The sequence below is a fragment of the Nansenia antarctica genome, assembly GCF_963989245.1.
Source record: "Nansenia antarctica genome assembly, chromosome: 2".
Lineage (NCBI taxonomy): Eukaryota > Metazoa > Chordata > Actinopteri > Argentiniformes > Microstomatidae > Nansenia > Nansenia antarctica.
This window is the reverse complement of record NC_137675.1, coordinates 88,435,711-88,463,493: the sequence shown is the minus strand read 5'-3', so window position 1 is coordinate 88,463,493 and position 27,783 is coordinate 88,435,711. Positions and strand designations below refer to the sequence as shown.

The following is a 27,783-nucleotide window of genomic DNA, read 5'->3' as shown; positions in this document are numbered from 1 at the left end:
TGCTTTGATAGGCGGTGAATGCTGCAGTTATATTTCGGATTCTGGTAACGCTTTGCATGATTTTCATGAATCTAACAAGAAGGGTGTAGAGGATTTACATAAAGAACACGGTTGGAATATGTTAGATTTCTTTGATTCTGCTTTTTCAGGTATTGGTAATATGATCAGGTCCGTCGCTATTATTTTTGTTGTCATTATCATCTGTATTATGTTACTTGGTATTTTGATCAAATGTTTTGGAAAGTGTATTTCGGATGTTCCTATTAATGCTTTAATGTTGACCAACGTTGCTGATGAGCAAAAGCTGGATTCTGTTTTGCTTTCTGATTTTGTTTCCTCTTTTGATGATTTGTTTATTAAGTGATGTTTTATGATTATTTGCTTCGATTACTGTTTGTTTCTTTCTATATCATGTGATTGATGTCAGTTGAGAAGTGGTGTGGTGGTTATGCAAAGATAGGAAAGCGGTTCTGTTCCTAGCACAACGAAGAAAACACTCTTGACTGGGAAAGGATATCAATCTGAGAAAGCGGTAAAGGCTGTTCTCCAACTGGGTTCATGTGCTAGTAACCTCTGTCCCTGGCGCTTCAAGGACAAAGAAAACATCGGTCGTTGGAAGTTTCTATATTAATTTGTGCATGATGGACTGTGTTTAGTTTAATTGTGATTGTTGTTTTCGAGATTCTTTTTGTTATTGGTTGATTTCTATTTTTTGCATGATGTCTTTGGGTTCTTATTAGTTATTTTTTATTTTTTATTTTTTAATTTTTTATTTTTTTTTTATATTTTCTTAGCTGTGATATGTGGGGTTTGTGTTTTTGTTTTGGTTTATGTGATCATTTAGTTTCGGAACACCCTCTGGGTGGTCCGAGGGGGGATGTGTAGTATATTTTTACACATTAATAGCCTTCTTATATTCACGTATATTTTACACATATATTCACGTATATTTTACACATATTACACGTATATTTTTATTGCTTCGGATACACTTTGTTAAATACTTTTATTGTTTCAATACAAAAGATCTCGGGAAGATCTTTTCAGTTGTCGCGCATGCGCTGACACACACACACGAATTGTCGCACAATGCGCTGACACACACACACGAATTGTCGCACAATGCGCAGTCACACACACACACGCATATGCACGCCCCCGAGGGTCTAGGCCAATCAGAGGCCTAGAAGGAAGGCTATAAAACTCTGAGCTCAAGGCTCGAGCGGCCTGCTCTTGACTACCTCGATTCACGTTGTGACTGTTCAGTGTGCCTGTAATCTGAAGACCCGACCTTTTTTGAATAAATACTTTTAAACCTGGGCCAGAAGTTTTCACCTCTTCTTTTATCACTGAAACAGAGAAATATTCGACAAGATTCTGACTGGGAGATTTCTGGACTCATTTGACAGTATCTGTTTACCACAGTTCTATAGGAATCATTGTCATAACCCTTATATAGTATAGTATAGAAACACATTCTCTCAGCACTGCCAAAACTACATTTCTTATTTCAGACAAAAAAGGATCAGTCACAGTCAAATTAAAACAGAAACTAGAAATGATCATTCGTTGTTATCAACAACCCTTTATCTTTTCACCCAGCATGTGCATAACATCAAGTGACACTGCTATCTAATTTCAAACAATTTTTTTTTATAATTGTATTCATGTTTACCTTACGTTCCTGTGCAGCCTCGTCTACTGGGACACAGTCATGACCTCTATGTATCCTTGCGGTCTGACACACCACACAGACGAGCTGTTGATCCTCCATACAGAAGAGCCTGAGTACCTCACCGTGCACACTGCACAGCATTTCAGGCCCTGACTCCTCTGAGAGAGACTGTGTAGAACCCATTTTTGACGATGCCAGCCCCTCTTTTGCAAAAGCCTCTTGACAAAGTTCTCCTGCTTTTAAACTTTAAACAACACTTCAATAAAATGTGAAGATAAGAATAGAATGTGACTTGGAGAAAGCTATTTTGACGGTAGTATTCTCTTGTAATGGTTTAGTCTTCTGCTCTTCCCTGTTGTAGTCTTGACACTACTGTGTTGTAAGTCTGATAGAGCACTCCCTTTAAAAACACTGAGCTGCACTTTAACCTCATCAGAGAGACAGATAGAGAGACAGAGAGAGAGAGAGAGAGAGAGTTCAGCATTGAGTAATCCCATCACTACAATCTCAGTATCACAGGGGCAGTTTCCAAGAGAGAATGAGGGAGAGAGAGCGAGAGAGGGAGAGAGAGCGAGAGAGGGAGAGAGAGAGAGAGAGAGGGAGAGAGGGAGAGAGAGAGACAGAGCGAGAGGGCAGTTTCCAAGAGAGAATGAGGGAGAGAGAGTGAGAGAGGGAGAGAGAGAGAGACTGAGCGCGTGAGAGAGAGAGAGAGGGCAGTTTCCAAGAGAGAATGAGGGAGAGAGAGCGAGAGAGGGAGAGAGAGCGAGAGAGGGAGAGAGAGAGAGAGAGGGAGAGAGGGAGAGAGAGAGACAGAGCGAGAGGGCAGTTTCCAAGAGAGAATGAGGGAGAGAGAGCGAGAGAGGGAGAGAGAGACAGAGCGAGAGAGAGAGAGAGAGAGGGCAGTTTCCAAGAGAGAATGAGGGAGAGAGAGCGAGAGAGGAAGAGAGAGAGAGAGGGAGAGACAGAGCGAGAGAGAGAGAGAGGGCAGTTTCCAAGAGAGAATGAGGGAGAGTCAGAAGGAGGCGGGCGGGAGGGGGGACAGAATGGGACAGGGCAAATAACACTAGAGTCATTGGAAGGATGCAAAGAATTCTCGACAATGTATTAAAAATGAACATTTTATTTATAATTATGTTAATTTGTCCAATTACTTTTGATTCCTAAACGTTTCATACAATATTTTTGTTCAACCCCTTGAATTAAAGCTGAAAGTCTGCACTTCAATTACATCACGATTGTTTCATTTAAAATCTATTGTGGTGGCATACAGAGCCACAATTATGGAAATGAATGAATGAATGAATAGTTTAATGACCACACGACCTAGGTCGGAGGAATTTGTTTTCGGTACAGCTCAAACAGCAGTGTCAAAAAACATACACACATTGCACATGACTATTACATGGACATGAACACACATAACCACAAGAGAGAGTCCTTATGGCAGAGGGGAAAAAACTGTTTTTGAAACGGGATGTGTTTTGGTGCCAGGGATCGGTAGCGCCGTCCAGAGGGCAACAGTTGAAACAGGTGGTGAGCAGGGTGGGAGGGGTCAGAGATAATTTTATGTGCTCTATTTGTGGTGCGTTTGAGATACAGTGATTCAACTGATGGGAGAGGGGTCACTGTGTCACTGTCCAAATACTTCCGGACCTAACTGTATGTGATTCTCTTCACACAAGCTACATGTTTTCATATACATACATGATTCTTATACCATAATGCTCACACTCCACAGCAAAGTTTTGTTGATAGACAGCAATAAAAGAAAAATAATCTGTTAATTTACATTAAACAGAATAAACAATAAACATTGTCGTAAACATTTTAAAAATGTCAACAATCATAAAACGCAATCATAAAATTAAAAAATACAAATCAAACCGTCAATCTCAGTATTTCATAATTATAGGAGAGAGCATACATGTGGCTCATGTGGCTTTGTATCTGACCAAATTAAAATTACATGTGGGGTTCCCCAAGGGTCAATCCTTGGCCCCCTTCTATTAAATTTCTACATGCTTCCATTGGGACACATCATAAAAAAGAACAAAATTGCCTACCACAACTATGCGGATGACACTCAAATCTACATAGCCCTCTCACCGAACGACTATAGTCCCATTGACAATCTCTGTAATTGCATTGAGCAAATAAACGCCTGGATGACACAAAACTTCCTCCAACTAAACTAAAAAGGACAAAACAGAGAAAATCGTATTTGGTGCACCTGACAAAAGATCGAAAGTCAGTGCAAAACTTGATTCTCTCTCTCTTCAAACTAAAAAACAGGTCAGAAATCTTGGTGTAATTCTAGACTCCGATCTAAACTTCAACAGCCACATAAACTCGATAACTAAATCAGCCTACTATCACCTGAAAAACATCACAAGAATGAGAGGTTTCATGTCCAAGCAAGACCTTGAAAAACTCATCCATGCATTTGTTTCGAGTAGACTTGATTATTGTAATGGTCTAATAACAGGCCTATCTAAAGGAGCTGTTCATAAATTGCAGCTCATCCAAAACGCCGCTGCTAGGCTCCGTACAAAAACAAAGACATTTGAACACATTACACCAATCCTGAGATCCCTGCACTGGCTACCAGTCTCTCAGAGAATTGAATTCAAAATCCTCCTAATTACATACAAGTCACAAAACGGTCTTGGACCGAAATACATATCAGATCTCCTCCCACCCTATATTCCCGCAAGGTCCCTAAGGTCAGCTGAGACTAATCAGCTAATAATTCCAAGAGTAAAAACAAAACACAGTGCAGCAGCTTTCAGTCACGCTGCTGCATGCTCCTGGAACAAACTCCCTGAAGAAATCAAACAGGCCCAAACCCTTAAAATGTTTAAATCTAAGCTAAAAAAATCTTCATGTTTTGCACCAGTTATGATTAAACACAAACACTTCTATCAATGTCTTTTTTCCATTAACTATTGTCTTTTTAAATGTTTTATCTATTTACTTCTTATATTTGCTTTTATTCATTGTAATTTTTATTTTCTTATGCTCCTCTTGCTGTATTTTTAAATAATGTATGTAAAGCACTTTGAATTGCCCCTGTTGTATGAAATATGCTGTACTAATAAACTTGCCTTGCCTTGCCTCATGTTTTACAAACAGACTCATACACTCCTCACTAGGATGACATCACGGCCAGGATCACCTCTGATTGGCAGATCTGTAGATCAGGGTGTTTAGCTTCACCAGCACTTGCAATACAGAAGAAGGGGAACAGTCTCTCAGTGAAGGTGTCTTCATAAGTGTGGATGAGTGTCTTGTCTTCAGAGTCGTAGAAGGACACCTCCCCCTTGTTGTAGTCCAGCTGTACTCTGATCTTCTGGGGTCTCCTCTTCAGGGTGATTTTCTTATTATCTCCATCTCTATACTCACCATCCCTCTGTTTTATAGCCCAGGTTCCATGCTCTGGTGATTCTAGTATCTTTGTGAAACTGGACTCTTTAACCACACCCATGACCAATCCAGGAAGGTCCCCCACCTCCACCTCCCAGCTGTGCTCTCCTGAGATGAACCCCTCAGAGCCCAGAACATTAACATACGTCATGAACCGTTCTGGGTTGTTAGGCAGCTGCTGCGCTGCGCTCTGTCTCACACTGGTCAGCTCATCAGACAGAGAGAGGGAGGGATGTGCAGTGTTGGGGTCCAGAATCACAGGAGCTTCAAAACAAACACAGATGCATTATACACATTATGCGCTGTAGTATTTATTTAAAGATGGGCCTAAGAGGACAGATCACACGGTAACGACTGCAATGGAAACGGACAATGAGAAGAAGATCATGCGGAAATGTGGATGTGGATGGGAGAAGGTGACCACATCCCGGGGGCTGCGAATCCACCAGGGGAAAGCAAGATGTGGGGGGAAAGGCCAAAAGTAACCTTGCACTGCAGAGTCAGGTCAGACAAACTGCCAACATCCGAGTTCAACATCATGCCCCCCAAGCTCAGCGAAGTCAGACACGTTGTGGAGAAGGCAAGGTCTTCATCAGCACCGGGCCCCAATGGAGTACCCTACAAGCTCTATAAGAACTGCCCCAAAGTGCTAGAGCTGCTATGTTACCTTATGAGAACTGTTTGGAAAAAGAAATGTATTCCATCTGAGTGGCAAAGAGCAGTAGCGGTCTTCATCCCCAAGAAAGAGAACTCCAAAGACATTGGCCAATTCAGGAGCATCGCCCTGTTAAATGTGGAAGGGAAGCTCTTCTTCTCTGTATTGGCCAAAAGGATGACAAGCTACCTGATGGAAAATGGCTACATCGACACCAACTGCCAGACGGCAGGAGTCCCAGGCTTCCCAGGTTGTGTAAAACACTCTGCAATGATCTGGGAACAGATCCAAAAGGCCAAGCGCGAGAAGACGGACCTGCATGTCAACTGGCTCGACCTCGCCAATGCCTATGGGTCAGTTCCACATCAGCTGATCAGCTATGCCATGGAGTTTTTCCACATGCCCTCCAGTATCAAGAACTTGGTAGCAAGCTATTTCAAGGATCTGCAGTTGTGCTTTACCCTCCAGGACTTCATCACCGGGTGGCTGCAGTTAGAGGTGGGAATCGCCATGGGGTGTGAGGAGAGAGTAGAGAGAGAGGAGAGAGACAGGAAGAGAGAGAGAGAGAGAGAGAGGAGAGAGGAGAGAGAGGAGAGAGGAGAGAGGAGAGAGAGAGACAGGAAGAGAGAGAGAGAGAGGAGCGAGGAGAGAGTAGAGAGAGAGGAGAGAGACAGGAAGAGAGAGAGAGAGAGAGGAGAGAGGAGAGAGAGGAGAGAGAGAGACAGGAAGAGAGAGAGAGAGGAGCGAGGAGAGAGTAGAGAGAGAGGAGAGAGAGAGAGGAGAGAGAGAGAGAGAGGAGAGAGAGAGAGAGCGCCATTCCTCCCATTCCTAATATTTTAGGATTAGTTTGATTAATAAAGAAATGTGGCAGCGAACTGGTGAACTTGCCAACAACACGCTCACTCGAAGGGGTCAAAAAGTGAAAGTGAAACTTATTGTGTCAACAATATCTAGATTTTGGCTTTTTTCATAACACCAACTTGAAGTTTTAAAGTACCCACTCAATATAATAAACAACAGTTTAACGATCACTAAATACTTATAATTTGTGGATTGGATTCACTATTCTCATTTGCCGGAGTCTACCGGTAAACAATTTGTAACTTTCAGGCACTGACATTTTGATACTGCCTAATGTTATTTATCCAGCCCACTATGGGGCTCATGTATTGTTAATAAACCTTGGCACTTTTTATATTATTGTCCATCTCATTTGTTACTGTGTGAAGCAAATCAGGGCTTGCTACACATTTATGAATGTTGTATTTCTATGAACATATTCAAATAGTCTATTTGATAGTTATTCTTAATCCAATTCTCGTCAGTACTACTAACCGTGCTTGACAATCCCCTGCATCTTCTCCCAGACACTGAACTGCAGGTTGCCCAGGTGTTTGGCCACGTCTATCAGCGCTCCTGAAACCATCTCTGGATCTGGCAGTGTGAACTGGGCTCTGGAAGAACATTCAGGAGTCAGTGCTGCTGTGGGCTTGGGTTCAGAACCACAGAGAAGAGAGACCAGAGACAGATCACTTACCTTTCCTTACTGGCCTTGAAGTTCTGGAGAGGAACAGAGGAGAAGTGTCATCAATGCTCGTGATGTCATCAATCAGTCTTTGAATACAGTTACAATTGCTGTCTGAGAGAAGGCATCCTTACCTGCAGCAAGGAGATGTCTTCAGCTTTCAGCTCCTTCTCTAAGGCTCGGATTGTGGCTGGAAGTAATGACATCTGTCTGCTCAGTGCCTCAGTCTTCTCCTCCATCATCTGACTCTTCTGCTTCTCTTCCTCCCTCAGTGCAGCTATCCTGGCCTCCTCTTCCTCTCGTAGAAACTGGTGAAGTTTCTCAAACCCCTCCTTAATCTGTCTCTCTGTGTGCTGGGCCTGGCTCTGGAGACAGTAAGGGGAACATATCTTATAATCACTGCAGTTTTACTATAATACATTAACTCTGTTTACCTTACCTTTTCTATTATTATTATTATTATTATTATTATTATTATTACTATTACTATTATTTAAAGTTTAGGTGAAATGAATGCAGCTCTCTTTATGATATTGAGTTGATATTGAGTTGCGAATGCATGACTATCAGTTAGATGTCTACAGTATCCAATACTGAGCAGAACAAGAGAAGACCACATCACTGAGGGCTTTCACACCGGCAAAGAACCGTGCCGGTTCGCGTTCGGAAACCTCATTAGCCAGACAGCGCCAACGTTCGGAGGTTTCCGAACACGAACGCGAACCGGCATGGTTCTTTGCCGGTGTGAAAGCCCTATGAGAGAAGTGTCGTCAATGCTAGTGATGCTAGTGATGTCAACAATCAGTCTCTGAATACATTTACAATTGCTGTCTGAGAGCCAAAAAAGGCCCAGAAAAAACTGTTTTTCCTGAGGCAGCTCAGGAAATTCCACCTCCCAAGGACCATGCTGGTAAAGTTCTATACTGCCAAGATCCTTCTGCTTGTTTATAAAGCTCTCACTGGCACAGCACCAGAATATTTGAAAGACCTTTTGCTAGCATATCAGCCCAATGGCGCTCTCAGGTCTTTTGCTAGCATATCAGCCCAATAGAGCTCTCAGGTCTTCTGACGCTGGTTTTCTCTGTGTACCACATGTACAAGAAGAGATCTGGTGAGGCTGCATTCTCATTTTATGCACCCAGATTGTGGAATGCACTGCCAGTTTACATTAGGGATGCAACCTCAGCACATATGTTCAAGTCAAGACTAAAAACCTTTTTAATATTGCCTTTAAATGACAAAATAATTAAATTAAGATTATATAATGATTGAAGCACTTTGAGCTGCAACGTTTTCAGGAAAAGCGCTATACAAATAAAGTTGTTATTATTATTATTATTATTATTATTATTATTATTATTATTATTGAGTCATGTCATGGCAATAAAGTCTTCTGATTCTGATTCTGATTCGGAATACAACACGTTGCATGACGTACCGTAATGTGTGTTGATGTTGCATCACAGGTTTGTTTAACTTTGTTGAAGACCTCCAGCTTCTCCTGTAAGGGTTTCAGAGCTGTCTTGAGTTCCTCCTAGATTGAGACAAAACATTACTGAGGAGGTAGACACAGAGGCTGCGGTCCATCGTGACCAAAACCTCACCACACAAAAACAATTTCTTCCCGACTGCAGTTGGCCTCATTAACGAGGCCCGGGACCCTTGGATTCTGATTGAGATTCTGACTGGGAGATTTCTGGACTCATTTGACAGTATCTGTTTACCACCGTTCTGTAGGAATCATTATCATAACCCTTATATAGTATAGTATAGAAACACATTCTCTCAGCACTGCCAAAAGTACATTTCTTATTTCAGACAAAAAAGGATGAATCACACTAAAAATTAAAACAGAAACTAAAAATTATCATTCATTGTTATCAACAACCCTTTATCTTTTCACCCGGCATGTGCATAACATCAAGTGACACTGCTATCTATCTGTCACAGAATTTCTAATTATTTTTGTAATAATTGTATTTATGTTTACCTTATGTTCCTGTGCAGCCTCGTCTACTGGGACACAGAGATGACCTCTATGTATCCTTGACGTCTGACACACCACACAGATGAGCTGTTGATCCTTCTGACAGAAGAGCCTGTATCTCTCATTGTGCAGATTGCACAGCACCTCAGGCCGAGGCACTCTTGTAGCCATTTTTTGACACGATGCCAGCCCCTCTTTTGCAAAAGCCTCTTGACAAAGTTCTCCTGCTTTTAAACTTTAAACAACACTTCAATAAAATGTGAAGAAGCACTTGGAGAAAGCTATTTTGACAGTAGTATTCTCTCCTAACGGTTGAGTCTTCTGTTATTCCCTGCTGTAATTTTGACACTGCTGTGTTGTAAGTCTGATAGAGCACTCCCTTTAAAAACACTGAGCTCCACTTTAACCTCATCAGAGAGACAGATAGAGAGACAGAGAGAGAGATAGAGAGACAGAGAGAGAGAGAGAGAGAGAGATAGCATTGAGTAATCCCATCACTACAATCTCAATATCACAGGGGCAGATTCCAAGAGAGAATAGCTATAGCATCATTATAGGCCTCCTTACTCTGTGAGCTGTGGCAAGCAACCATTGGGTGGGTGGGTGGGTGTGTGTGTGTGTGTGTGTGTGTGTGTGTGTGTGTGTGTGTGTGTGTGTGTGTGTGTGTGTGTGTGTGTGTGTGGGTGGGTGGGTGGGTGAGTGGGAGCGGAGAGGTTGAGGGGTTAAACTTGCCCTGTAGCTAATACACACACACAAAAAAGTACATTTATATCCGCATTTGTCATCTACAGGTTTTTGTGTAAAACCTATACAAGATGTAAGTTAGCTGGAAGTATGTACAGTATATAAATGATGTTATATGTATGATGTTCAGTATCAGTATATCCCAACAATATCAACATTGTTTTAATCTACAGCGTGATTGTTATTGTTAAAAAACAGAATATTAAGTCTGAAAACACGTTCCATATCATGGAACTCAAATTCCATTGGATTATATCTCATTGCGTCTCTCAGAAATATTCTGATATAGCATCTTTGCTAAATTTCCGGCACTAACTAGGGTTAGGGTTAGGGTTAGGGCTAGTTAGATTACTTAGAAATGTGGGAACATCAAGCTGTGGGAACATAGACACTATCCCCTGTGGCTGCACGCTAGCTCTTAATATGATAAGTGAACACGCTAGCTCTTAACATGCTAAGTGAACACGCTAGCTCTTAACATGCTAAGTGAAGTCGTTTGGTTCAAGCACGAACATCAAATACAGATGAGCTTCACGAAGACAACATTGTAGATAACCCTCTCTTTAACCAGCCTTAGTAGACTCAGCCATGCCACGTCCAGAAGAGATACAGTAACTGCCCGAATTGAAGACAATTCACTCGCTAGCCTTTTCGTCCTTCTGAAACTGTGAAGTGAAGCCCCTTTTAAAGACAAATCCGTGATGTCAGGAGTTGTTTAGGTCGTTTGTTCTGAGGTGGATCTGGACATGGGAACACCTCGGGGGGGTTCGTCTGTCATCGACGACACGTTTAGACCTGGACGTTACACCAGGTACGTTTAGACCTGGACGTTGTTAGGAGGATATATATTTTTCTAAGGTTTTATTGTTAATTCTTCTAGCACCAGTTAGTTAGATATCTTATCAGTTTTCCTGTTTTAATAGGCACGTTATCAGTATGGTACCCTACACAAGACCAATTAGAAGGCATTAGGGAGTTACTGTCTGTCTGGGACTGTTCTGTCTGGCCTTCAAGCCAGGTGCAGCAGAATACTCCTTTCTTAGCTCTCACATCAAACACAAGACAACACTCAATTCATAGTTTTAGACCATTATAATCAAGGCCATTAGGTGTTACATCATAGTGACCAAAAGGGGAAGGGCTAAACGTATATAATATCATGTAAAATCTGAAGTGAACAACCTTGCCTCCTGAGACCGCCTCAGGAGTTGGGTCCAGCTGATGCATCTCTGTACTCTACGTGTCATTTTCAATAAATATACCAAGTGTGCAACAGAGAACTTCTCTCCTCTTTCTTGGGGCAGTCGACAAAAGAACCGGATCCGATTTCATTCTAACAACGTTACACCAGGTAGGTGGACTCCGTCCACAATCAATGACTGCTTTGGATCAGAGAAGAACCGGAGAGAAAATAAGATGTGTGCACAGATGGTTTGGAACTACCACTCTCCTTTAGAACAGTCGTGCCTTTTTTTATTTATTTTTACTCCCTTTAACCTCATCAGAGAGACAGATAGAGAGACAGAGAGAGAGATAGAGAGAGAATTCAGCATTGAGTAATCCCATCACTACAATCTCAATATTCACAGGGGCAGATTCCAAGAGAGAATGAGGGAGAGAGCGAGAGAGGGAGAGAGGAGGAGAGAGAGAGAGCGAGAGAGGGAGAGAGGAGGAGAGAGAGAGCGAGAGAGGGAGAGAGAGAAGGAGAGAGGGCAGTTTCCAAGAGAGAGAGAGAGCGAGAGAGGGAGAGAGAGAGGGAGAGAGGGCAGTTTCCAAGAGAGAATGAGGGAGAGAGAGCGAGAGAGGGAGAGAGGAGGAGAGAGAGAGCGAGAGAGGGAGAGAGAGAAGGAGAGAGGGCAGTTTCCAAGAGAGAGAGAGAGCGAGAGAGGGAGAGAGAGAGGGAGAGAGGGCAGTTTCCAAGAGAGAATGAGGGAGAGCCAGAAGGTGGGGGAGGGAGGGGGGACAGAATGGGAGAGGACAAATAACATTGAATGCTATCAATTTATTGTTTGACCTGCTTATACAGGTCAGTTTGGCTCAATGTCTATGTGTAACTTTAAACTACTTGTTAGCTATAGCATCATTATAGGCCTCCTAACTCTGTGAGCTGTGGCAAGCAACCGTTGGGTGTGTGTGTGTGTGTGTGTGTGTGTGTGTGTGTGTGTGTGTGTGTGTGTGGGTGTGGGTGGGTGGGTGAGTGGAAGCGGAGAGGTTGAGGGGTTAAAATTGCCCTGTAACTAATACACACACAAAAAACTACATTTATATCAGCATTCTACAGGCCTTTGTGTAAAACCTATACAAGATGTAAGTTAGCTGGAAGTAAGTATATAAATGATGTTATATGTATGATGTTCAGCATCAGTATATCCCAACAATATCAACATTGTTTTAATCTACAGCGTGATTGTTATTGTTAGATACAATCCACAATACGTCCACAATCAATGACTGCTTTGGATCAGAGAAGAACCAGAGAGAAAATAAGATGTGTGCACAGATGGTTTGGAACTACCACTCTCCTTTAGAACAGTCGTGCCTTTTTTAATCTACTATAAGAGCCGCCTCGGGGGTCAAATTACCATAGTCTTTACAACGGGAAGCTGGTTTTTACACACAACGACCGCTAGTGCAGAGTGCCGTTATATATACACCCCCTGGCTGTGCCAATATCCACGATATACCACGGCTTCTCGTTCCATAACGCTTTTATACAACGGTTACCACATGTATCTATATTTCACAAAATAAAGACAAGACAAACTTGTAATTAATGTATTTTAATGTAAATATGTTTTATTGCAAGTGTATTCATCCGCTGAACAGTTGTTTATTGGTTGCTAAGCAACGGTAATAATGTAACTTCAATAACGGTAATATAAACAAACGCGGAGTAATATGAAAAGATGTCTCAACATTCCATTTAGCCGTGCGTATGTCATGGATATCAGCACAGCTGAACGCAAACTGACCTATAGAGACAATGGACCAAACTGACCAATAGAGACAATGGACCAAACTGACCAATAGAGACAATGGACCGGATCTATCCATTGTATAAATGTCTTTATATCTATTATATTGAGATGTATCATTTCATTTTAGAGAGGGTCCTAACATAATATATTATAACATCATAACCAGAAATAATACGGGCACAATTATGACAAAATACAGACAGACAAGAGACAAACAACAACAACAACAACAACATACATTACTAAGTGTAAACATTGAAAACATTACAACCATAACAAGGCCAAAATGGCTAATAAAATAAGGGAAGGTGGATCTACATACTATAATATACATACTACATTCTACAATATACTTAATAGCGCTGAATATACTGTAATATATTAAGTATAAATAAAACTTCAGAGGTAACAAGAACAGTCAGTCAAACAGTAAGAAGACGTGCATGATTAGAACTACCAGAAGATGTGATAGATCTGTTGTTAACTGGTACATTATTCTAGTTAGCTGGGGCTTTAAAGTTAAAGGCTCTTTTGCCAATGGACCTATCGCTAAGCCACGCCTCCAGAATAGAAATTGTCCAATCGTATCACAGCAAAAGTCACGACAGGCAGAAAACTTGGACAAACAACTCGCTAATTTAAAGGCTTTTTTAAAAGGCTTTATGATGGTGAAAAGCTTCTAGACTAAATATTCTTGTCATCTTTAAAAAAAAACATGTCTATTACTTGCTGTGGTAAATCAGAAATCAGAAATTCTCCCGTCATTGTAAGTCATTGAATGAGTTATCAAAGGGCTAAGCGTGGCTTAGGGATAGGTCCATTGTTTTCTTAACGTAAGGTGTAGTGAAATGGAACTGAGAGGAGTGCCTAGATCGGTAGTTTGATGTAAAAGGAACAAGATACTGTTGTAAATATGGGGGATAATTCAGATGAATACATTTAAATAAAATAAATAAATAAATTGGAGCCATGATGAAAACAGTGGTCTGTGTGTCATGATCAACTCTGACAACAAAGCGAGACCACTGCAGCTCGGGGCTCAAGGTCTCCAGAAGGCTCTCCTCAAGCCTCAACACAACGTCTAACCCTCAACCCTAACCCTCAACCCTAACCCTCAACCCTAACCCTCAACCCTAACCCTCAACACAACGTCTAACCCTCAACCCTAACCCTCAACCCTAACCCTCAACCCTAACCCTCAACCCTAACCCTCAACACAACGTCTAACCCTCAACCCTAACCCTCAACCCTAACCCTCAACCCTAACCCTCAACACAACGTCTAGGGTTAGGGTTAGACACAACGTCTAGTTTCTGGCAGCGGTGAGTGATGGTTCAGGATGCATCCCACCTAGGAACACATCTTGCGGGGAACATTCTGGCAATGCGACGACTTCCTGTTTGACCCTCTCTTGGTGAGGACCCTCTGTTGGTGTGGACCCTCTCTTGGTGTGGTCGGGGTTGGTCTACTGTAGTTTGGTCTTGTCTCGTCTAATCTAGTGTACTTTCCTCTAGTCTGGACTGGCCTGGTCTAGTCTGGTCAGGTCAGGTCTGGTCTGGTCTGGTCTGGTCTGGTCTGGCCTGGTCTGGTCTAGTCTGGACTGGCCTGGTCTAGTCTGGTCAGGTCAGGTCAGGTCTGATCTGGTCTTAGTCAATGGTGTCTGGCTCTGCGTCCATGCACGTCTCCCAGGGGTTGCGAGGCATGGTCGGCATGGAGATGAGCAGCAGGCTGGCGCCGCTGAGGAGGAGGAGCAGGAAGGAGGCGCAGGCGCAGGAGAAGGACCAGGAGTAGTAGTACTCCGCCCAGACGGTCTCGTCGCTGTCGATCATCCGCTTGACGGACTGTCGCATCACCTCCACGGAGATGAAGATGCAGAGGCCTATAGAGGAAACATGTCCGTTATGGATCCTTCTGCTTGTTTCTAAAGCTCTCACTGGCACAGCACCGGGATATCTGAAAGACCTTCTGCTAGCATATCAGCCCAGTAGAGCTCTCAGGTCTTCTGCTAGCATATCAGCCCAGTAGAGCTCTCAGGTCTTCTGCTAGCATATCAGCCCAGTAGAGCTCTCAGGTCTTCTGCTAGCATATCAGCCCAATAGAGCTCTCAGGTCTTTTGCTAGCATATCAGCCCAGTAGAGCTCTCAGGTCTTTTGCAAGCATATCAGCCCAATAGAGCTCTCAGGTCTTCTGCTAGCATACCAGCCCAATAGAGCTCTCAGGTCTTTTGCTAGCATATCAGCCCAATAGAGCTCTCAGGTCTTCTGACGCTGGTTTTCTCTGTGTACCACAAAAGAAGTGATTTGGTGAGGCTGCATTCTCATTTTATGCACCCAGATTGTGGAATGCACTGCCAGTTTACATTAGGGATGCAACCTCAGCACATACAGTATGTTCAAGTCAAGACTAAAACCCCATCTGTTTAATATTGCCTTTAAATGACTGAATCATTAAATTATGATTATGTAATGATTAATGCACTTTGAGCTGCAACGTTTGCAGGAAAAGCGTTATACAAATATAAATTATTATTATTATTATTATTATTATTATTTCGCCTTTTGTTATAAAGATACACTTATGAAGATATATATATATATATATATATAGTATCGTCCCTGTCCTTAATACTCTTCTATTGCTTATCAGTGAAAGATCCATCTGTATGCTCTTTATGTTTTGTTCTGACTTTGATTTCTTTGTTTTTTTGTTGGTCTGTTTTGTTATTTTGCTTGTCATGTTTTGTGGTTGAGCAATTGTCCTTTAGCTATTTTAGTTTTAGTTCATTTTAATGTATTTTTTCTCTTGTTTTTGTTAAATGTGTAACTGTCTTGTTATTTTATTGTTGTCGTCTAGGGCCCCCTCCAAAACCAGATAGCACATCTCAAGGAGTTATTCCTAATGAAGCAATTACAATAATAACAACCAGGTCAAAGGGCAGGGGTCAGGCAGGGAAGGCGGTTGAAGGACATTGAACAAGCGACCAACCACCAAGACAGAGTCAGCTGACATATGTGACATATGTGACACAGTCTGACGCTTTGGTCCTCATATCGGGATCCCAGGTAATGATCAGACTTTTCTTTCGGAAAAACGTGATATAGAAATACATTTCTGTACAGGTGAGCCTTCACACAGAGAGAGAGAGAGAGAGAGAGAGAGAGAGAGAGAGAGAGAGAGAGAGAGAGAGAGAGAGAGAGACATAGAGAGAGAGACAGAGAGAGACAGAGACAGAGAGAGAGACAGAAAGAGAGAGTGTCGAATATTTCTCTGTTTCAGTGATAAAAGAAGAGGTGAAAACTCCTGGCCAAAGTTTAAAAGTATTTATTCAAAAAAGATCGGGTCCTCAGATTACAGGCACACGAAACAGTCACAACGTGATTCGAGGTAGTCAGCAGGCAGACCGCTCCAGCCTCTGCACAGAGGTTTTATAGCGGCCCTCAGCCAATCACATCACAGTATGTTCTTGGCCAATCATGATCCTTCCTTCTAGGCCTCTGATTGGCCTAGACCCTCGGGGGCGTGCATGTGCGTGTGTGTGTGACTGCGCATGTGCGACAATTGAAAATCTTCCCGAGATCGTTTGTAATGAAATAATAAAAGTATTTAATAAAGTATATATGAAGTAATAAAAATATACGTGTAATATGTGTAAAATATACGTGAATATATGTGTAAGATATACGTTATATAAGAAGGCTATTAATGTGTAAAAATATACTACACATCCCCCCTCGGACCACCCAGAGGGTGTTCCGAAACTAAATGATCACATAAACCAAAACAAAAACACAAACCCCACATATCACAGCTAAGAAAATATAAAAAATAAAAAAATAAAAAATTAAAAAATAAAAAAATAAAAAATAACTATTAAGAACCCAAAGACATCATGCAAAAAATAGAAACCAACCAATAATAAAAAGAATCTTGAAAATAACAACCACAATTAAACTAAACACAGTCCATCATGCACAAATTAATATAGAAACTTCCAACGACCAATGTTTTCTTTGTCCTTGAAGCGCCAGGGACAGAGGTTACTAGCACATGAACCCAGTTGGAGAACAGCCTTTACCGCTTTCTCAGATTGATATCCTTTCCCAGTCAAGAGTGTTTTCTTCGTTGTGCTAGGAACAGAACCGCTTTCCTATCTTTGCATAACCACCACACCACTACTCAACTGACATCAATCACATGATATAGAAAGAAACAAACCGTAATCGAAGCAATTAATCATAAAACATCACTTAATAAACAAATCATCAAAGGAGGAAACAAAATCAGAAAGCAAAACAGAATCCAGCTTTTGCTCATCAGCTATGTTGGTCAACATTAAAGCATTAATAGGAACATCAGAAATACACTTTCCACAACATTTGATCAAAATACCAAGTAACATAATACAGATGATAATGACAACAAAAATAATAGCGACGGACCTGATCATATTACCAATACCTGAAAAAGCAGAATCAAAGAAATCTAACATATTCCAACCGTGTTCTTTATGTAAATCCTCTACACCCTTCTTGTTAGATTCATGAAAATCATGCAAAGCGTTACCAGAATCCGAAATATAACTGCAACATTCACCGCCTATCAAAGCACAAGTACCACCCTGACTGGCCAAAATAATGTCCAAAGCCATTCTATTTTGGAGAGCTACATTCTTAGTTTCAGTCAATTCAGTGGCCAGGGCAGACACTACAGCATCCGAAGCATTAATGTGTTTTTCAAGAACGGATGATAAGGCACTTAATTCAGTCTGAGAGTTGTAGACACCATAACTTGGGAATATTAGGCCAAAAAACTTCTGAGCGGTAGACAACGCCCTACGACTACGATGGGTTGCTTGTTTGTGAAGTACAGACATCTCCTCCCGAGTAACTTTCCTAATCAAAGGTATCAGATGAGCCAAATAACAACCACCCTCAATCAAAGCAGGAAGCTTAGAGAATGCATCATTATCACACACAAGAAACACATGTTCCGGGAGTTGAAGCTCCGTACCAGGATACGAGAAAATGGTTCCACCTATACAAGACGCAGCCCCTAACTGACGAACCGAGCTGATCTTGGGCCGTACTTGAATGTCAATACAGGTTGTAATATTTACGAGAGGCATGACTTTAAGCTGCGTGGTGCCTTTCTGCCGTCTGGTAGTATTGGTATCATGTAATTTCATTTGAGGCACCATAGCACAATCAACAACTTTACATTTTAATCCAGAAATAACAACTGAACCCCTCCACCGTGTAGAAGTCACACTCCCAGAACATGACAGATGAGGACTCAATGCAGTACCATTTAATTGAGCGAACATAGCTTGGATAATATATATCTTCTTCGGACCTGTTGGTTGTGACAAATGTGTAAGCCTATCAATAATAACCTTCCCCACACCGCTAGGCCTATGGTGTTTGTTAACCGCTGCTGTCAGACGTTCCAACACACCAATATCCACACCTGCATAGGAAGAATTTAAAGGAACCAGAATCGTGCTGGGCTGACAAGAAGAGCTCTGGTTCTTGCCCTGTAAAACAAATGGGGCTAAACCCTGCCAATTATAATGAAGCCATTCTGCTTTAGTTAACGGTATGGGGAAAAACATAGGAGCAGACGCACTTACAGGGACCTGTTGACAAATCCAGCAATCAGAATAATTCATTTTTGAAGCAAAATCTTTCATGATACTAGTGGCAGAATTAGGGTGGGACCGTGTCCCCAGGTGATTAGAATCATACAACAAATAATCGTCAGTAGCGACTACAATCGCCTTCGTAGGAGCCTTCACAGCAACATTTTCAACCTTTCCTGGTAACTCATCGTGAACATATTTATGCACCAATGTCTCACAGTCCAACCTATAGTGGTGTGGAAAGTCAGGCCTGGTCCTACAAATTTTGTCCTTGAAATTGTTGGATTTACTAGCCACCGGTTCACCGATATCACGTCTAGCACACCAATACGAGTTCGACCTCTGGTCAACATTAGTTAATGTCACACGAGTTTCTTGCGTGTTGCTTGAGTATTGATCAAGTGTAACATATGTAGTATCCAATAAATACCACTCGCTCTCTTCGGCGGTATAGATCAAACAATCATCAATAGTACAACGTGAATGTGGGCAAGCAAAAGCTCTACTTGCTATGATCATTCTTCTCTGACGTCCAGGCATAACAGTGTGTGAGTAAAGTGTAACATTGTCCAAAGAAGTCAATGGGGTAGGAACACTAAGGGGTATATTAGTCTCTGAAACGGCATGGCTTGAGTTTCCTCCTAATTGGCCTTGGTGTTTTACGGGGTCTGTCTGGTTGAGGTGTATCACTGACAGGTCTGTGTCTCTCAATGGTACCTCGGTCCGGGCAGCCGCCCGGGTTGCTGACATCTCCGTCTGGAGCATTGTCAGGGTCGGAAGGGGTGACAACAGGGGCAACACCAGGCTTGGTAGAACCCCCAAGAGGGGTGTCGCAGTCACTGGATCCTTCACGGTCTCCGTTGGCCCACTCATCAGTGGGCTGGACAGGGTCTGGGACGAGGCCCCCGGCATCATCTGCATCATGGCGCAGATACTCACCAACATCTTCGTCAGCCTGGATGTCCAAGCTGTGGACTTCCTCGTCCCCAGGGGTCTCCTCACCATCCTGCCGAGGTTCTCCCTCATCGTCCTCATTGGGTGCCTTGATGCAGTGATGAACGTGATACCAGGTGGGGGACCCCTTGATTTGGAGGGCAGTCCCAGTGCACCGAACGACCTCGTATGGTCCTTCCCGTCGAGCCTCATGCCACTTCCGTCTGTAGACCTTCACGTATACCTTGTCACCCGGTTGCAACGCGTCCTTCCTCTCCTGTGCGTTCACCTCCTCTTCACGTTCCTGTTTGTGGAGCACATAAGAAGAGATACTCTTTTGCCGGTTAGTCATGTACTGTACATAGGCTTTCATGTCACTCTCCAGGAGAGCCAAACTTGGCCCTTTCCCACTGGTTCGTACACAGGGAGCTGTCATTATCCTCCCCATTACCAGTTCATGGGGAGTCAAGTGCAGCCCTCGAATCTCACTGGAACGACAGGCCATCAATGCAAGAGGGAGTCCTTCCAACCAATTAAGACCTGTATGCTTACAGACCTTAGAAAGACGGTTCTTAAGGACCCCGTTCATCCTCTCTACTATCCCCTGGCTTTGAGGTGAGTAAATACACCCAAGTCTCTGCTTGATTCCCAACTTTTGTAGTATAAGCTTTACCGTCTTATCCACAAATTCCTTACCATTGTCTGACGATATCCTATCTGGAATTCCAAACCTAGGCATGACTTCCCTGCATAGGAACTTTGCTACAGACTGAGCATCCTTTCTTCGAGTGGGGCAAGCTTCTACCCATCTGCTGAACCTGTCTACTACAACTAGCATGTACCTGTATCCTGCAACAGGTTGAATCATGTCCACATAATCAATCACTAAATGTTTCATTGGCCCGTTTGGGGTAGGGATATGCCCAGTTCCCACTGGTATTCCAGGTCTGATATTGTTCTTCAAACAGACCACACATTGACCAAGGACATGGTCTATTTGTTCCAACAAATATGGAGCCCAAAAACCATATTCCTTGGTGATCTTGCGTCTAACCTCCCCCCTGGACACATGTGCTAATCCATGGGCTTCCTGTATAAGTATGCCTAATAAATCTGGGGGTGCCACAACCAGTCCCTCATGATTTCTCCATAGACCTGTGTCATCCTGACTAGCTCCTCTTGTTAACCATAGGTTTTTGTCTAGCGCATTTGCCTCACTCTGTAACATCAACAAATCCTCAAGCGTGACCATGCCCTGTAACTGTACTTCATGTGTGACCAGCAGAACTTTACCTGCTTTGTCTGCTCCTGTAATAGCTTTGGCTGCATCATCTGCAGCCCTGTTACCTTGTGTGACATGTGATGAGTCAGATCTGTGTGCGGCACACTTCACTATGGCTAATTCCCTTGGTTTCATCATGGCTTGTAACAGCTTCATGATTTGAGCGTGGTGCTGAATAGGCGAACCATCAGTTTTCTTAAAACCCCGTCCCTTCCATACAGCTCCATGTAAATGACACACATTGTGGGCATAGGCAGAGTCGGTGTATACTGTCACTCTTTGTCCGGTTCCCAAATTGCATGCTTCTGTGAGGGCAATCAATTCAGCCAACTGAGCTGAACAAGGCTGAGGAACAGCCTCGGCTTGTTCCACAATGAACTCCGAATTTTGGGATCGGACTATGGCATACCCGGCACGTAAATGTTCTCCTACCCGGTAACAAGATCCATCAGTCCAATACTCAACGTCAGCTTCCTTTAAAGGCAAAGCTAGTAGATCTGCTCTAAGCTTAGAGTACCTCGTAGCTTCCTTCACACAATCGTGTGGTTCCCCATCTTCTGGGGTTGGCAAGGTCTCTGCTGGGTTAAGTGTGTTACATCTTAGTAATGTTACATCTTCCCTTTCCAACATCCTGTAATAATCCCTAATCCTAGGCATCGTCAAAGTGTACTTGCCTTGATTCAGGAGGTTCCTTAGACTGTGGTGGCAGAGAATGGTAATTGGGTACCCCATTGTTAAGGTTGTTGCCTTCTCGTACATAAGATAAGCCCCGGCCATTGCTCTGTAACATGGCGCGAAACCCATTTCTACCTCTGAATATGCGACAGAGTAATAGGCTATGGGCTGTGGACTAGGTCCAATGCCTGTTGGTTGCGTAAGAACAGCGCAGGCATACTTCCCCTCGGCTGAAGAAGAAACATACAATCCAAATTCTTTGGAATAATCTGGAAGCGCTAAAGCTGGCGCTTCTTGCAATTTGTGTTTAATTGTCTCAAACGCCAAATCAGCTTCCCTTGTCCAAGTAATGCAAGATTGGAGGTTATCACTACCTGTTTCCTTAATCATCCCCCTCAATGGAGCGACTAGTCTAGTGTAATCCTCCACCCATGCTGAACTATACCCAGTAATGCCCAAAAACATCATCATTTCCCTAACCGTTCGTGGTTTTGGAGCCTTCTGAATAGCTTCCAAATGTTCATTTGTGACGCTGCGATGTCCCTGTGTAATGGATTGTCCTAAGTAAGTTACCTTTTCCTGACAATACTGTAGCTTCTTTTTAGACACCTTGTGTCCCTTCTCCGCCAAAACCTTTAACAGTTTAACGGAATCCCTGTGACATGTTTCTTCATCTGGGGCACAAAGGAGTATGTCATCCATGTACTGAATGGCAGTACTACTTATCATCTGTTCTAACCCGTCTAAGTCCTCCCTTAAGACCTGATTAAAAACATGAGGACTGTGTTTGTACCCCTGTGGCATTCTGGTATATTGATAATGCTGACCTTTGTAGGTAAACCCAAATAACCCTTGACTTTCTACACTAAGAGGTATAGAAAAGAAAGCCCCGCATAAATCAATCACTGTAAACACTTTGGCTGTAGATGGAATCTGAGTCAACAGCACATGAGGATCAGGAACTTCAGCTGGATAGCTGACGACTACCTCATTCACAGCCCGTAGGTCATGTACCAGACGATATGAACCATCAGGTTTCGTCACTGGCAGAAGAGGTGTATTGCTTAACGGATATTGAGTTATCTTCAGGACTCCTGCCTCTAACAGTCCTTTGATCTGTGGCTCAATTCCATCAATTGCTTCCTGTTTCAATGGGTATTGGTTTTTCCAAGGGGGTTCTGCACCCGGTATGAGTTCAACTCTCAATGGACGAGCTGATTTCACAAATCCAATGTCTGTACTGTTCTTTGCCCACAGGTCGGCTGGCACATTCTGCATCATTTCTTCTCTGAGGTCTCTGTCAGCTTGTACAGGAAGGATTAGCTGGTTCATTAGCTTCACAGTCTGCGGATGTCCTATTCCTTGAGCAGAGATCATCAGTTTTGTGAACTGTCCATCAATGCTCCTCCAGATAGCAGGGTTTTCTTTTGTCGTTACAAATCTGGCTTTTTCTGAGTCTGCCATCATTGCCCCTAAATGCTTCTGCTTATAGTGTTCAGATATCATAAGTGTCACATGAGGGATGCTACCCTCAATCTTATGCTCCTGATCTAGATAAGTGTCACTGTTTATCTTCATAGCCACTCCCTGAGGGCCTAGGATTATACAACTGGCACTAAGCTGTACCTGTTTTGGCTGATGCTTCAGCCACTCATCTGGGGTTGCATCTGCAACTTCTCTAAAATACTGGAGTGTACAATGCAATGGATCAGTAGGCCTTCTGGCCTCTGCCATGTGTGCCAGGATATAATTGTCCCACATCCTTGCTGGTTCCATTAGGTCTGGGCTAAGCCCTCCCACCCAATATACCATAGATGCATTGTTGTCCATCATGACAGACAGCTGTCTGTTCTCCTGTGGCACTGTCACCTGACAGCCGTCAGGGGTGCATTTCACGGTACAATTTAACTGGCATAGTGCATCTCTCCCTAGTAGCCCTATTGGCGTGTGTTCTGATACAAGTATTGACAGATCTGCTCTCTGTCCTTTGTACTCTAAGCTTACAAGCTCAGTGGTAGGGATCAGCTGTTTAATTCCCTCGAATCCGATTGTCTTCACATATTTCCCAGACATAGGAAGGTGCGTGGCGTCTTCAGGCTTCAGACAGGTGTAGGCTGCTCCACTGTCCACCATCAATTCTAATGGACGTTGGTTGACCGACACCCATATTGTAGGTTCATCTTCAGGCCTGTTTGTCACCACCAGCTGGCACCCCCCTTTCGGATCTTCTGGGCACCCCTATATCGCAGCTGCTGGGCCTCCATAGGGGTTCACCACTCCTGGAGCCGGTGCAGCAGGGGGCTTATATCCTCCTTTCTGTTTCCCCCCTGCGCCCCCCTGGTTCTTCTTAAAGCAGGTACGTTTTAAGTGTCCATACTGGCCGCATACGAAACATGGTCCTAGCACCTTCCTCGGTGCTGCGGTCCATCCCTCTTGTGGTGGTCCTTGGCCAGGCTGGTTGTATGGCTGGTATGGAACCACTTGCACCCCTGGTGGCCCCTGTGGGTATGGATTCCCCCCTTGTGGCCCCTGTGGGTATGACTGGGGAGGGACAATTTGCAGTTGCTGTGGCTGAGATGGGACCTGTAGGGCTATAGTCTGCTCTCTCTCTCTGGTTTTCTTGCCTTCTGTCAATTGCACTTGAGTTAGTTTTCTGAGTGAGTCCTCGTCTTGTGCCTTCTGTGCCTGAATCTTCTTTCTAAATAATTCTACTTGGTGTGCTATGTTGTCTATATAAACAGCCTTGCTCATGTGTCGTAGCCCCACCACTTCTGCTAACTTGTTCTTAACTGGGGTAGGGAGACCTTGTTGAATCTTTTCCCTGATTATGGCTTTTTCTAACGGGTTATCTTCGGCATCCTTCCCTGTCACACTTCTCCATTGAGAGTGCACACGGGCAACGAACCCCCGGGGATTTTCATCTCCCCCCAGTGGCTTCACAATGACATTGTCTGGGTGAATGTGAGTAGGGTATGTTTCTCTGATTGCCTTCCACAGCTTGCCTCTGTTTGCTGCGAAGAGTTCTGGATCATAAACGGATGTATCGATATATCTATGAAGTCCCGCCTTCATCAATATTTCCTGCATGGTGTCCAATCCTGTAATGGTAGCTAAGAGTCTTTTCAAGTCTCCCATAGCAGCGTGCGTTCCTGTCAATCTCACGTCGACTTGCGTCGTCCAGGGATGGCCACCATCTTCCAGGACTGGGAGTTTTTCGATCACTTCTGACAGATCTGTATGATTCCAAGGACGATATTCCATCTGGTTACCTCGAATCAGCACTGGGAAGTTCCCCTGAGTTTCCTCTTCTTCCGATGCTGTTTCATAATCGCTTACTTGTGGCTCTGTTTTTACTTCCCGCCTTGGTGTCGCTCCGGACCTTGGGGAGTTCAACCGGGATGCAGGTGATGCTGCCGCTTGAGATTGACGACACGTTTCTCTCTCTACGTCTAGGTCCTGCAGCTGTTGTCTGTAGTCTTCTTCGTTTCTTAGGATTTTCGCACGGAGTTTTCTTGCCCTCCTTTCTCCCTCCTCTTCCTCCCTGTCTTCCTGCAGCTTCTTCTTCTTTTGCTTTAAGCTCTCTCTTCTCTTCCCTACCTTCAGAGACTTCTGCTCATCTTCAGAACTATTTTCTTCTTTTCCCTTCTTATAGCGTATTTTCCCTCCCTGCTTTTCGGCCCTGGCTAGTAGTTTTCTTATCGGAGCACTGTAGCCTCCTTGTGCATTGCTGTCATCACTGGAATCTTTGCTATCTCCTCCACTGCCATCTTCACCGTCATCCGTCTTGTCCCTCCTGTCGTCCCCTTTTCCCCTCGGCTCCTCCTTCTTTTTCTGTTTGGCACCTGACCTGTTCTCTGGTTCGAAGTCCACGGTCACTCTCGCTCTTCCCCTCTCTAGTACATTTTCATCCTTATCTTGGATAGTGAAGGTTCCGCTCGTACTTAGGACAGGGACCTGAGGGTAGATCCGCTGAGAATTGTCCTCCAGTCTCTTGGCATAGGGAGGAGGACTGGAGATTGGAGCTGTGTGTGAGAATGGAATGTTCACTTTCTCTTCCATTGCTTTGGCCAATTCATCTCTTTTTTCTGGATCCATGTGAGCTGTTTTCTCATTCCAAGCTAATGCTACTTTCTGCCCCTCTACCTTGAAGAGGTCTAAAATAGCTAACTCTAACCTGCGTTTCTCTGATCTAATCTTTCCTTTTTGATGCGCCTTATGTGCATTGATAAGTATCTCCAATGTTGCAATTAATTGTAAATCAAAGGTGCCCTCTGCTGGCCATGGTTGTTCAATGTCTGCCCAACGAATATTCCATTTCGTTGATATTTTGCTAATCTCCTTAACAAGAGGATTCATTTTTTCCACTATAGCCACAGGAGATGAATTTGCTAATATTCCCTTGTCTGTATTAACAGCCCTCACAATGTTACTGGGTTTGGCTCCCATGTCTGAAATATTTATACTGCTTAATATGCTGAAAATATGCTATAAGGTGTACTTTTCTTACAACCCACCTTCTGTTGCTGTATCTGCTAAACAGATGCTAGTCCAACTCTTAACTGTGTCAACTGTCCACACAGAACACTACAACTCCGGAACAACGGATTGTTTCAGTGGTATTGTGTATTATTGACTTAAATGTAATCTATGTGTATGTGTTTTAATCTAAATGTTTTTTCCCTTATTATGTATGAAGGTGTGTCACTTAATTGCTCAATCAATACTAATTATAGTTCAGGTCAACTTAATTATTAAACTACAAAGGCTGTTCAACACAATTATCAAATTACAAAAGCAGGTCACGCTCTAAGTCTTTCTGATCCACAACCCCTTGCTTGATCAATCCTCAGATAGAAACTGTTCTGCTATTCTTTAATCAAGAACTGTGAAAAAAGAACTTAACTTCAAATAAAAAGATGTAAAACACGAATATTAATCACAACCTGTAAAGAAATCGACTTGTCATTGGGAAGGAATAAAATGATTAATTATTCATTACAATCTGTAAGGAAATCGACTTGTTATTTGAAAGGAACAAAATGATCAATTATCAATTACAATCTGTAAGGAAATCGACCTGCTACTCGGAAGGAATGCACAATCAACTAGACTTAGTCATTTACACTTCATTGATGTAATCCTGTGGAAGAAAACGTCATCCCTAGACCACTATAAACCAATTGATCAAAGTTTTGTGAAAACTGAAAATGAAATAATCTGAATAATTAATTCAATCAATTTGTAATTACTTAAATTAATTGAAGTAACCATCCATTTATCATTGTAAAAGACTATGTCGTCGACCTCAGGCGGATGCACTGATGGAGGACCAGTGTTCCAAAGTGTCTTATCGTATTCCGTCCACTGGAGAGCAGCAAACAATTAAAAATGTCTTATAGTGTTTCATCCACTAGAGGGCAGTAAACAATTAAAAACGTCCTATCTTGTTTCATCCACTAGATGGCAGTAGATAATAAAAAACGTCCTATCGTGTCTCTTCCACTAGATGGCAGTCAATAATTAAAAACGTCCCATCGTGTTTCGACCAGTAGAGGCCGCCACACCGAAAATGTCTTACAGAATGACTATATCTTACCTAAAACTCACAATCTATCTTTTTTACTTTTACAATCTATACATAAATCAATTGTTAAGTGAAAGGAATGAATGATTCGTTAGAATTATTCACTATATCATCATATACATTGATTTAAAACTTATGGAATCAATCAATTGTTCTGGGAAACAGAAAATGAATGCTCTGAATAATTAATTCAACTGATAAGTAATTAATTAAATCAATGTAATACTGAAAAGTCATTCACAACATCAATCTATGCATTAACCTTTTAGATTCTTTCACCAATATTCTGTTAAGCGGGCCTATTCGCTTCCGCGTGCTCTCTCTGTGTTTGAAATGTGCTGGCCTCGTGTAAACTCCTGTTTTCCGAGTAACCGTACCTTTAAACTTATTTGAAATACCCCGAGATCAATTCACTATATCTCTATTTTTATCAATCCCAGTCTATGTGTATGGTTTTATCGTTATCTTTTAAGAGATGAGTACTGAAATCTATCAAACCCGCGCGTGTGTATTTGAAAAAATGGATGTCAGGGGGGAAAGAAGCCACCCAACACTCCTTTGTTCTTTTACCAAACCGCTGTGGACTGTAAGATTAATCTTCACACAACACTGCTTTTCCACAATAATTATTATTCTCCACGACACAGCAATTCCAAGAATATCTTTCAATGCAGTTCAACGTAT

General features: G+C 42.8%; 1 protein-coding gene across 1 annotated transcript in view; it reads right to left on the bottom strand.

Annotated features, from left to right (window-relative positions):
• Window positions 1–14,633: 14,633 nt before the first annotated feature.
• The window catches only part of LOC308150843 (E3 ubiquitin-protein ligase TRIM39-like), a gene marked incomplete at both ends in the record, with an annotated part of 27,147 nt that continues 13,997 nt past the window's right edge, over window positions 14,634–27,783 (bottom strand). The window contains one exon of the mRNA XM_080523632.1: window positions 14,634–14,866. Coding sequence (XP_080379758.1) covers window positions 14,634–14,866 — 233 coding nt within the window. The remainder of the gene's footprint in view (window positions 14,867–27,783) is intronic.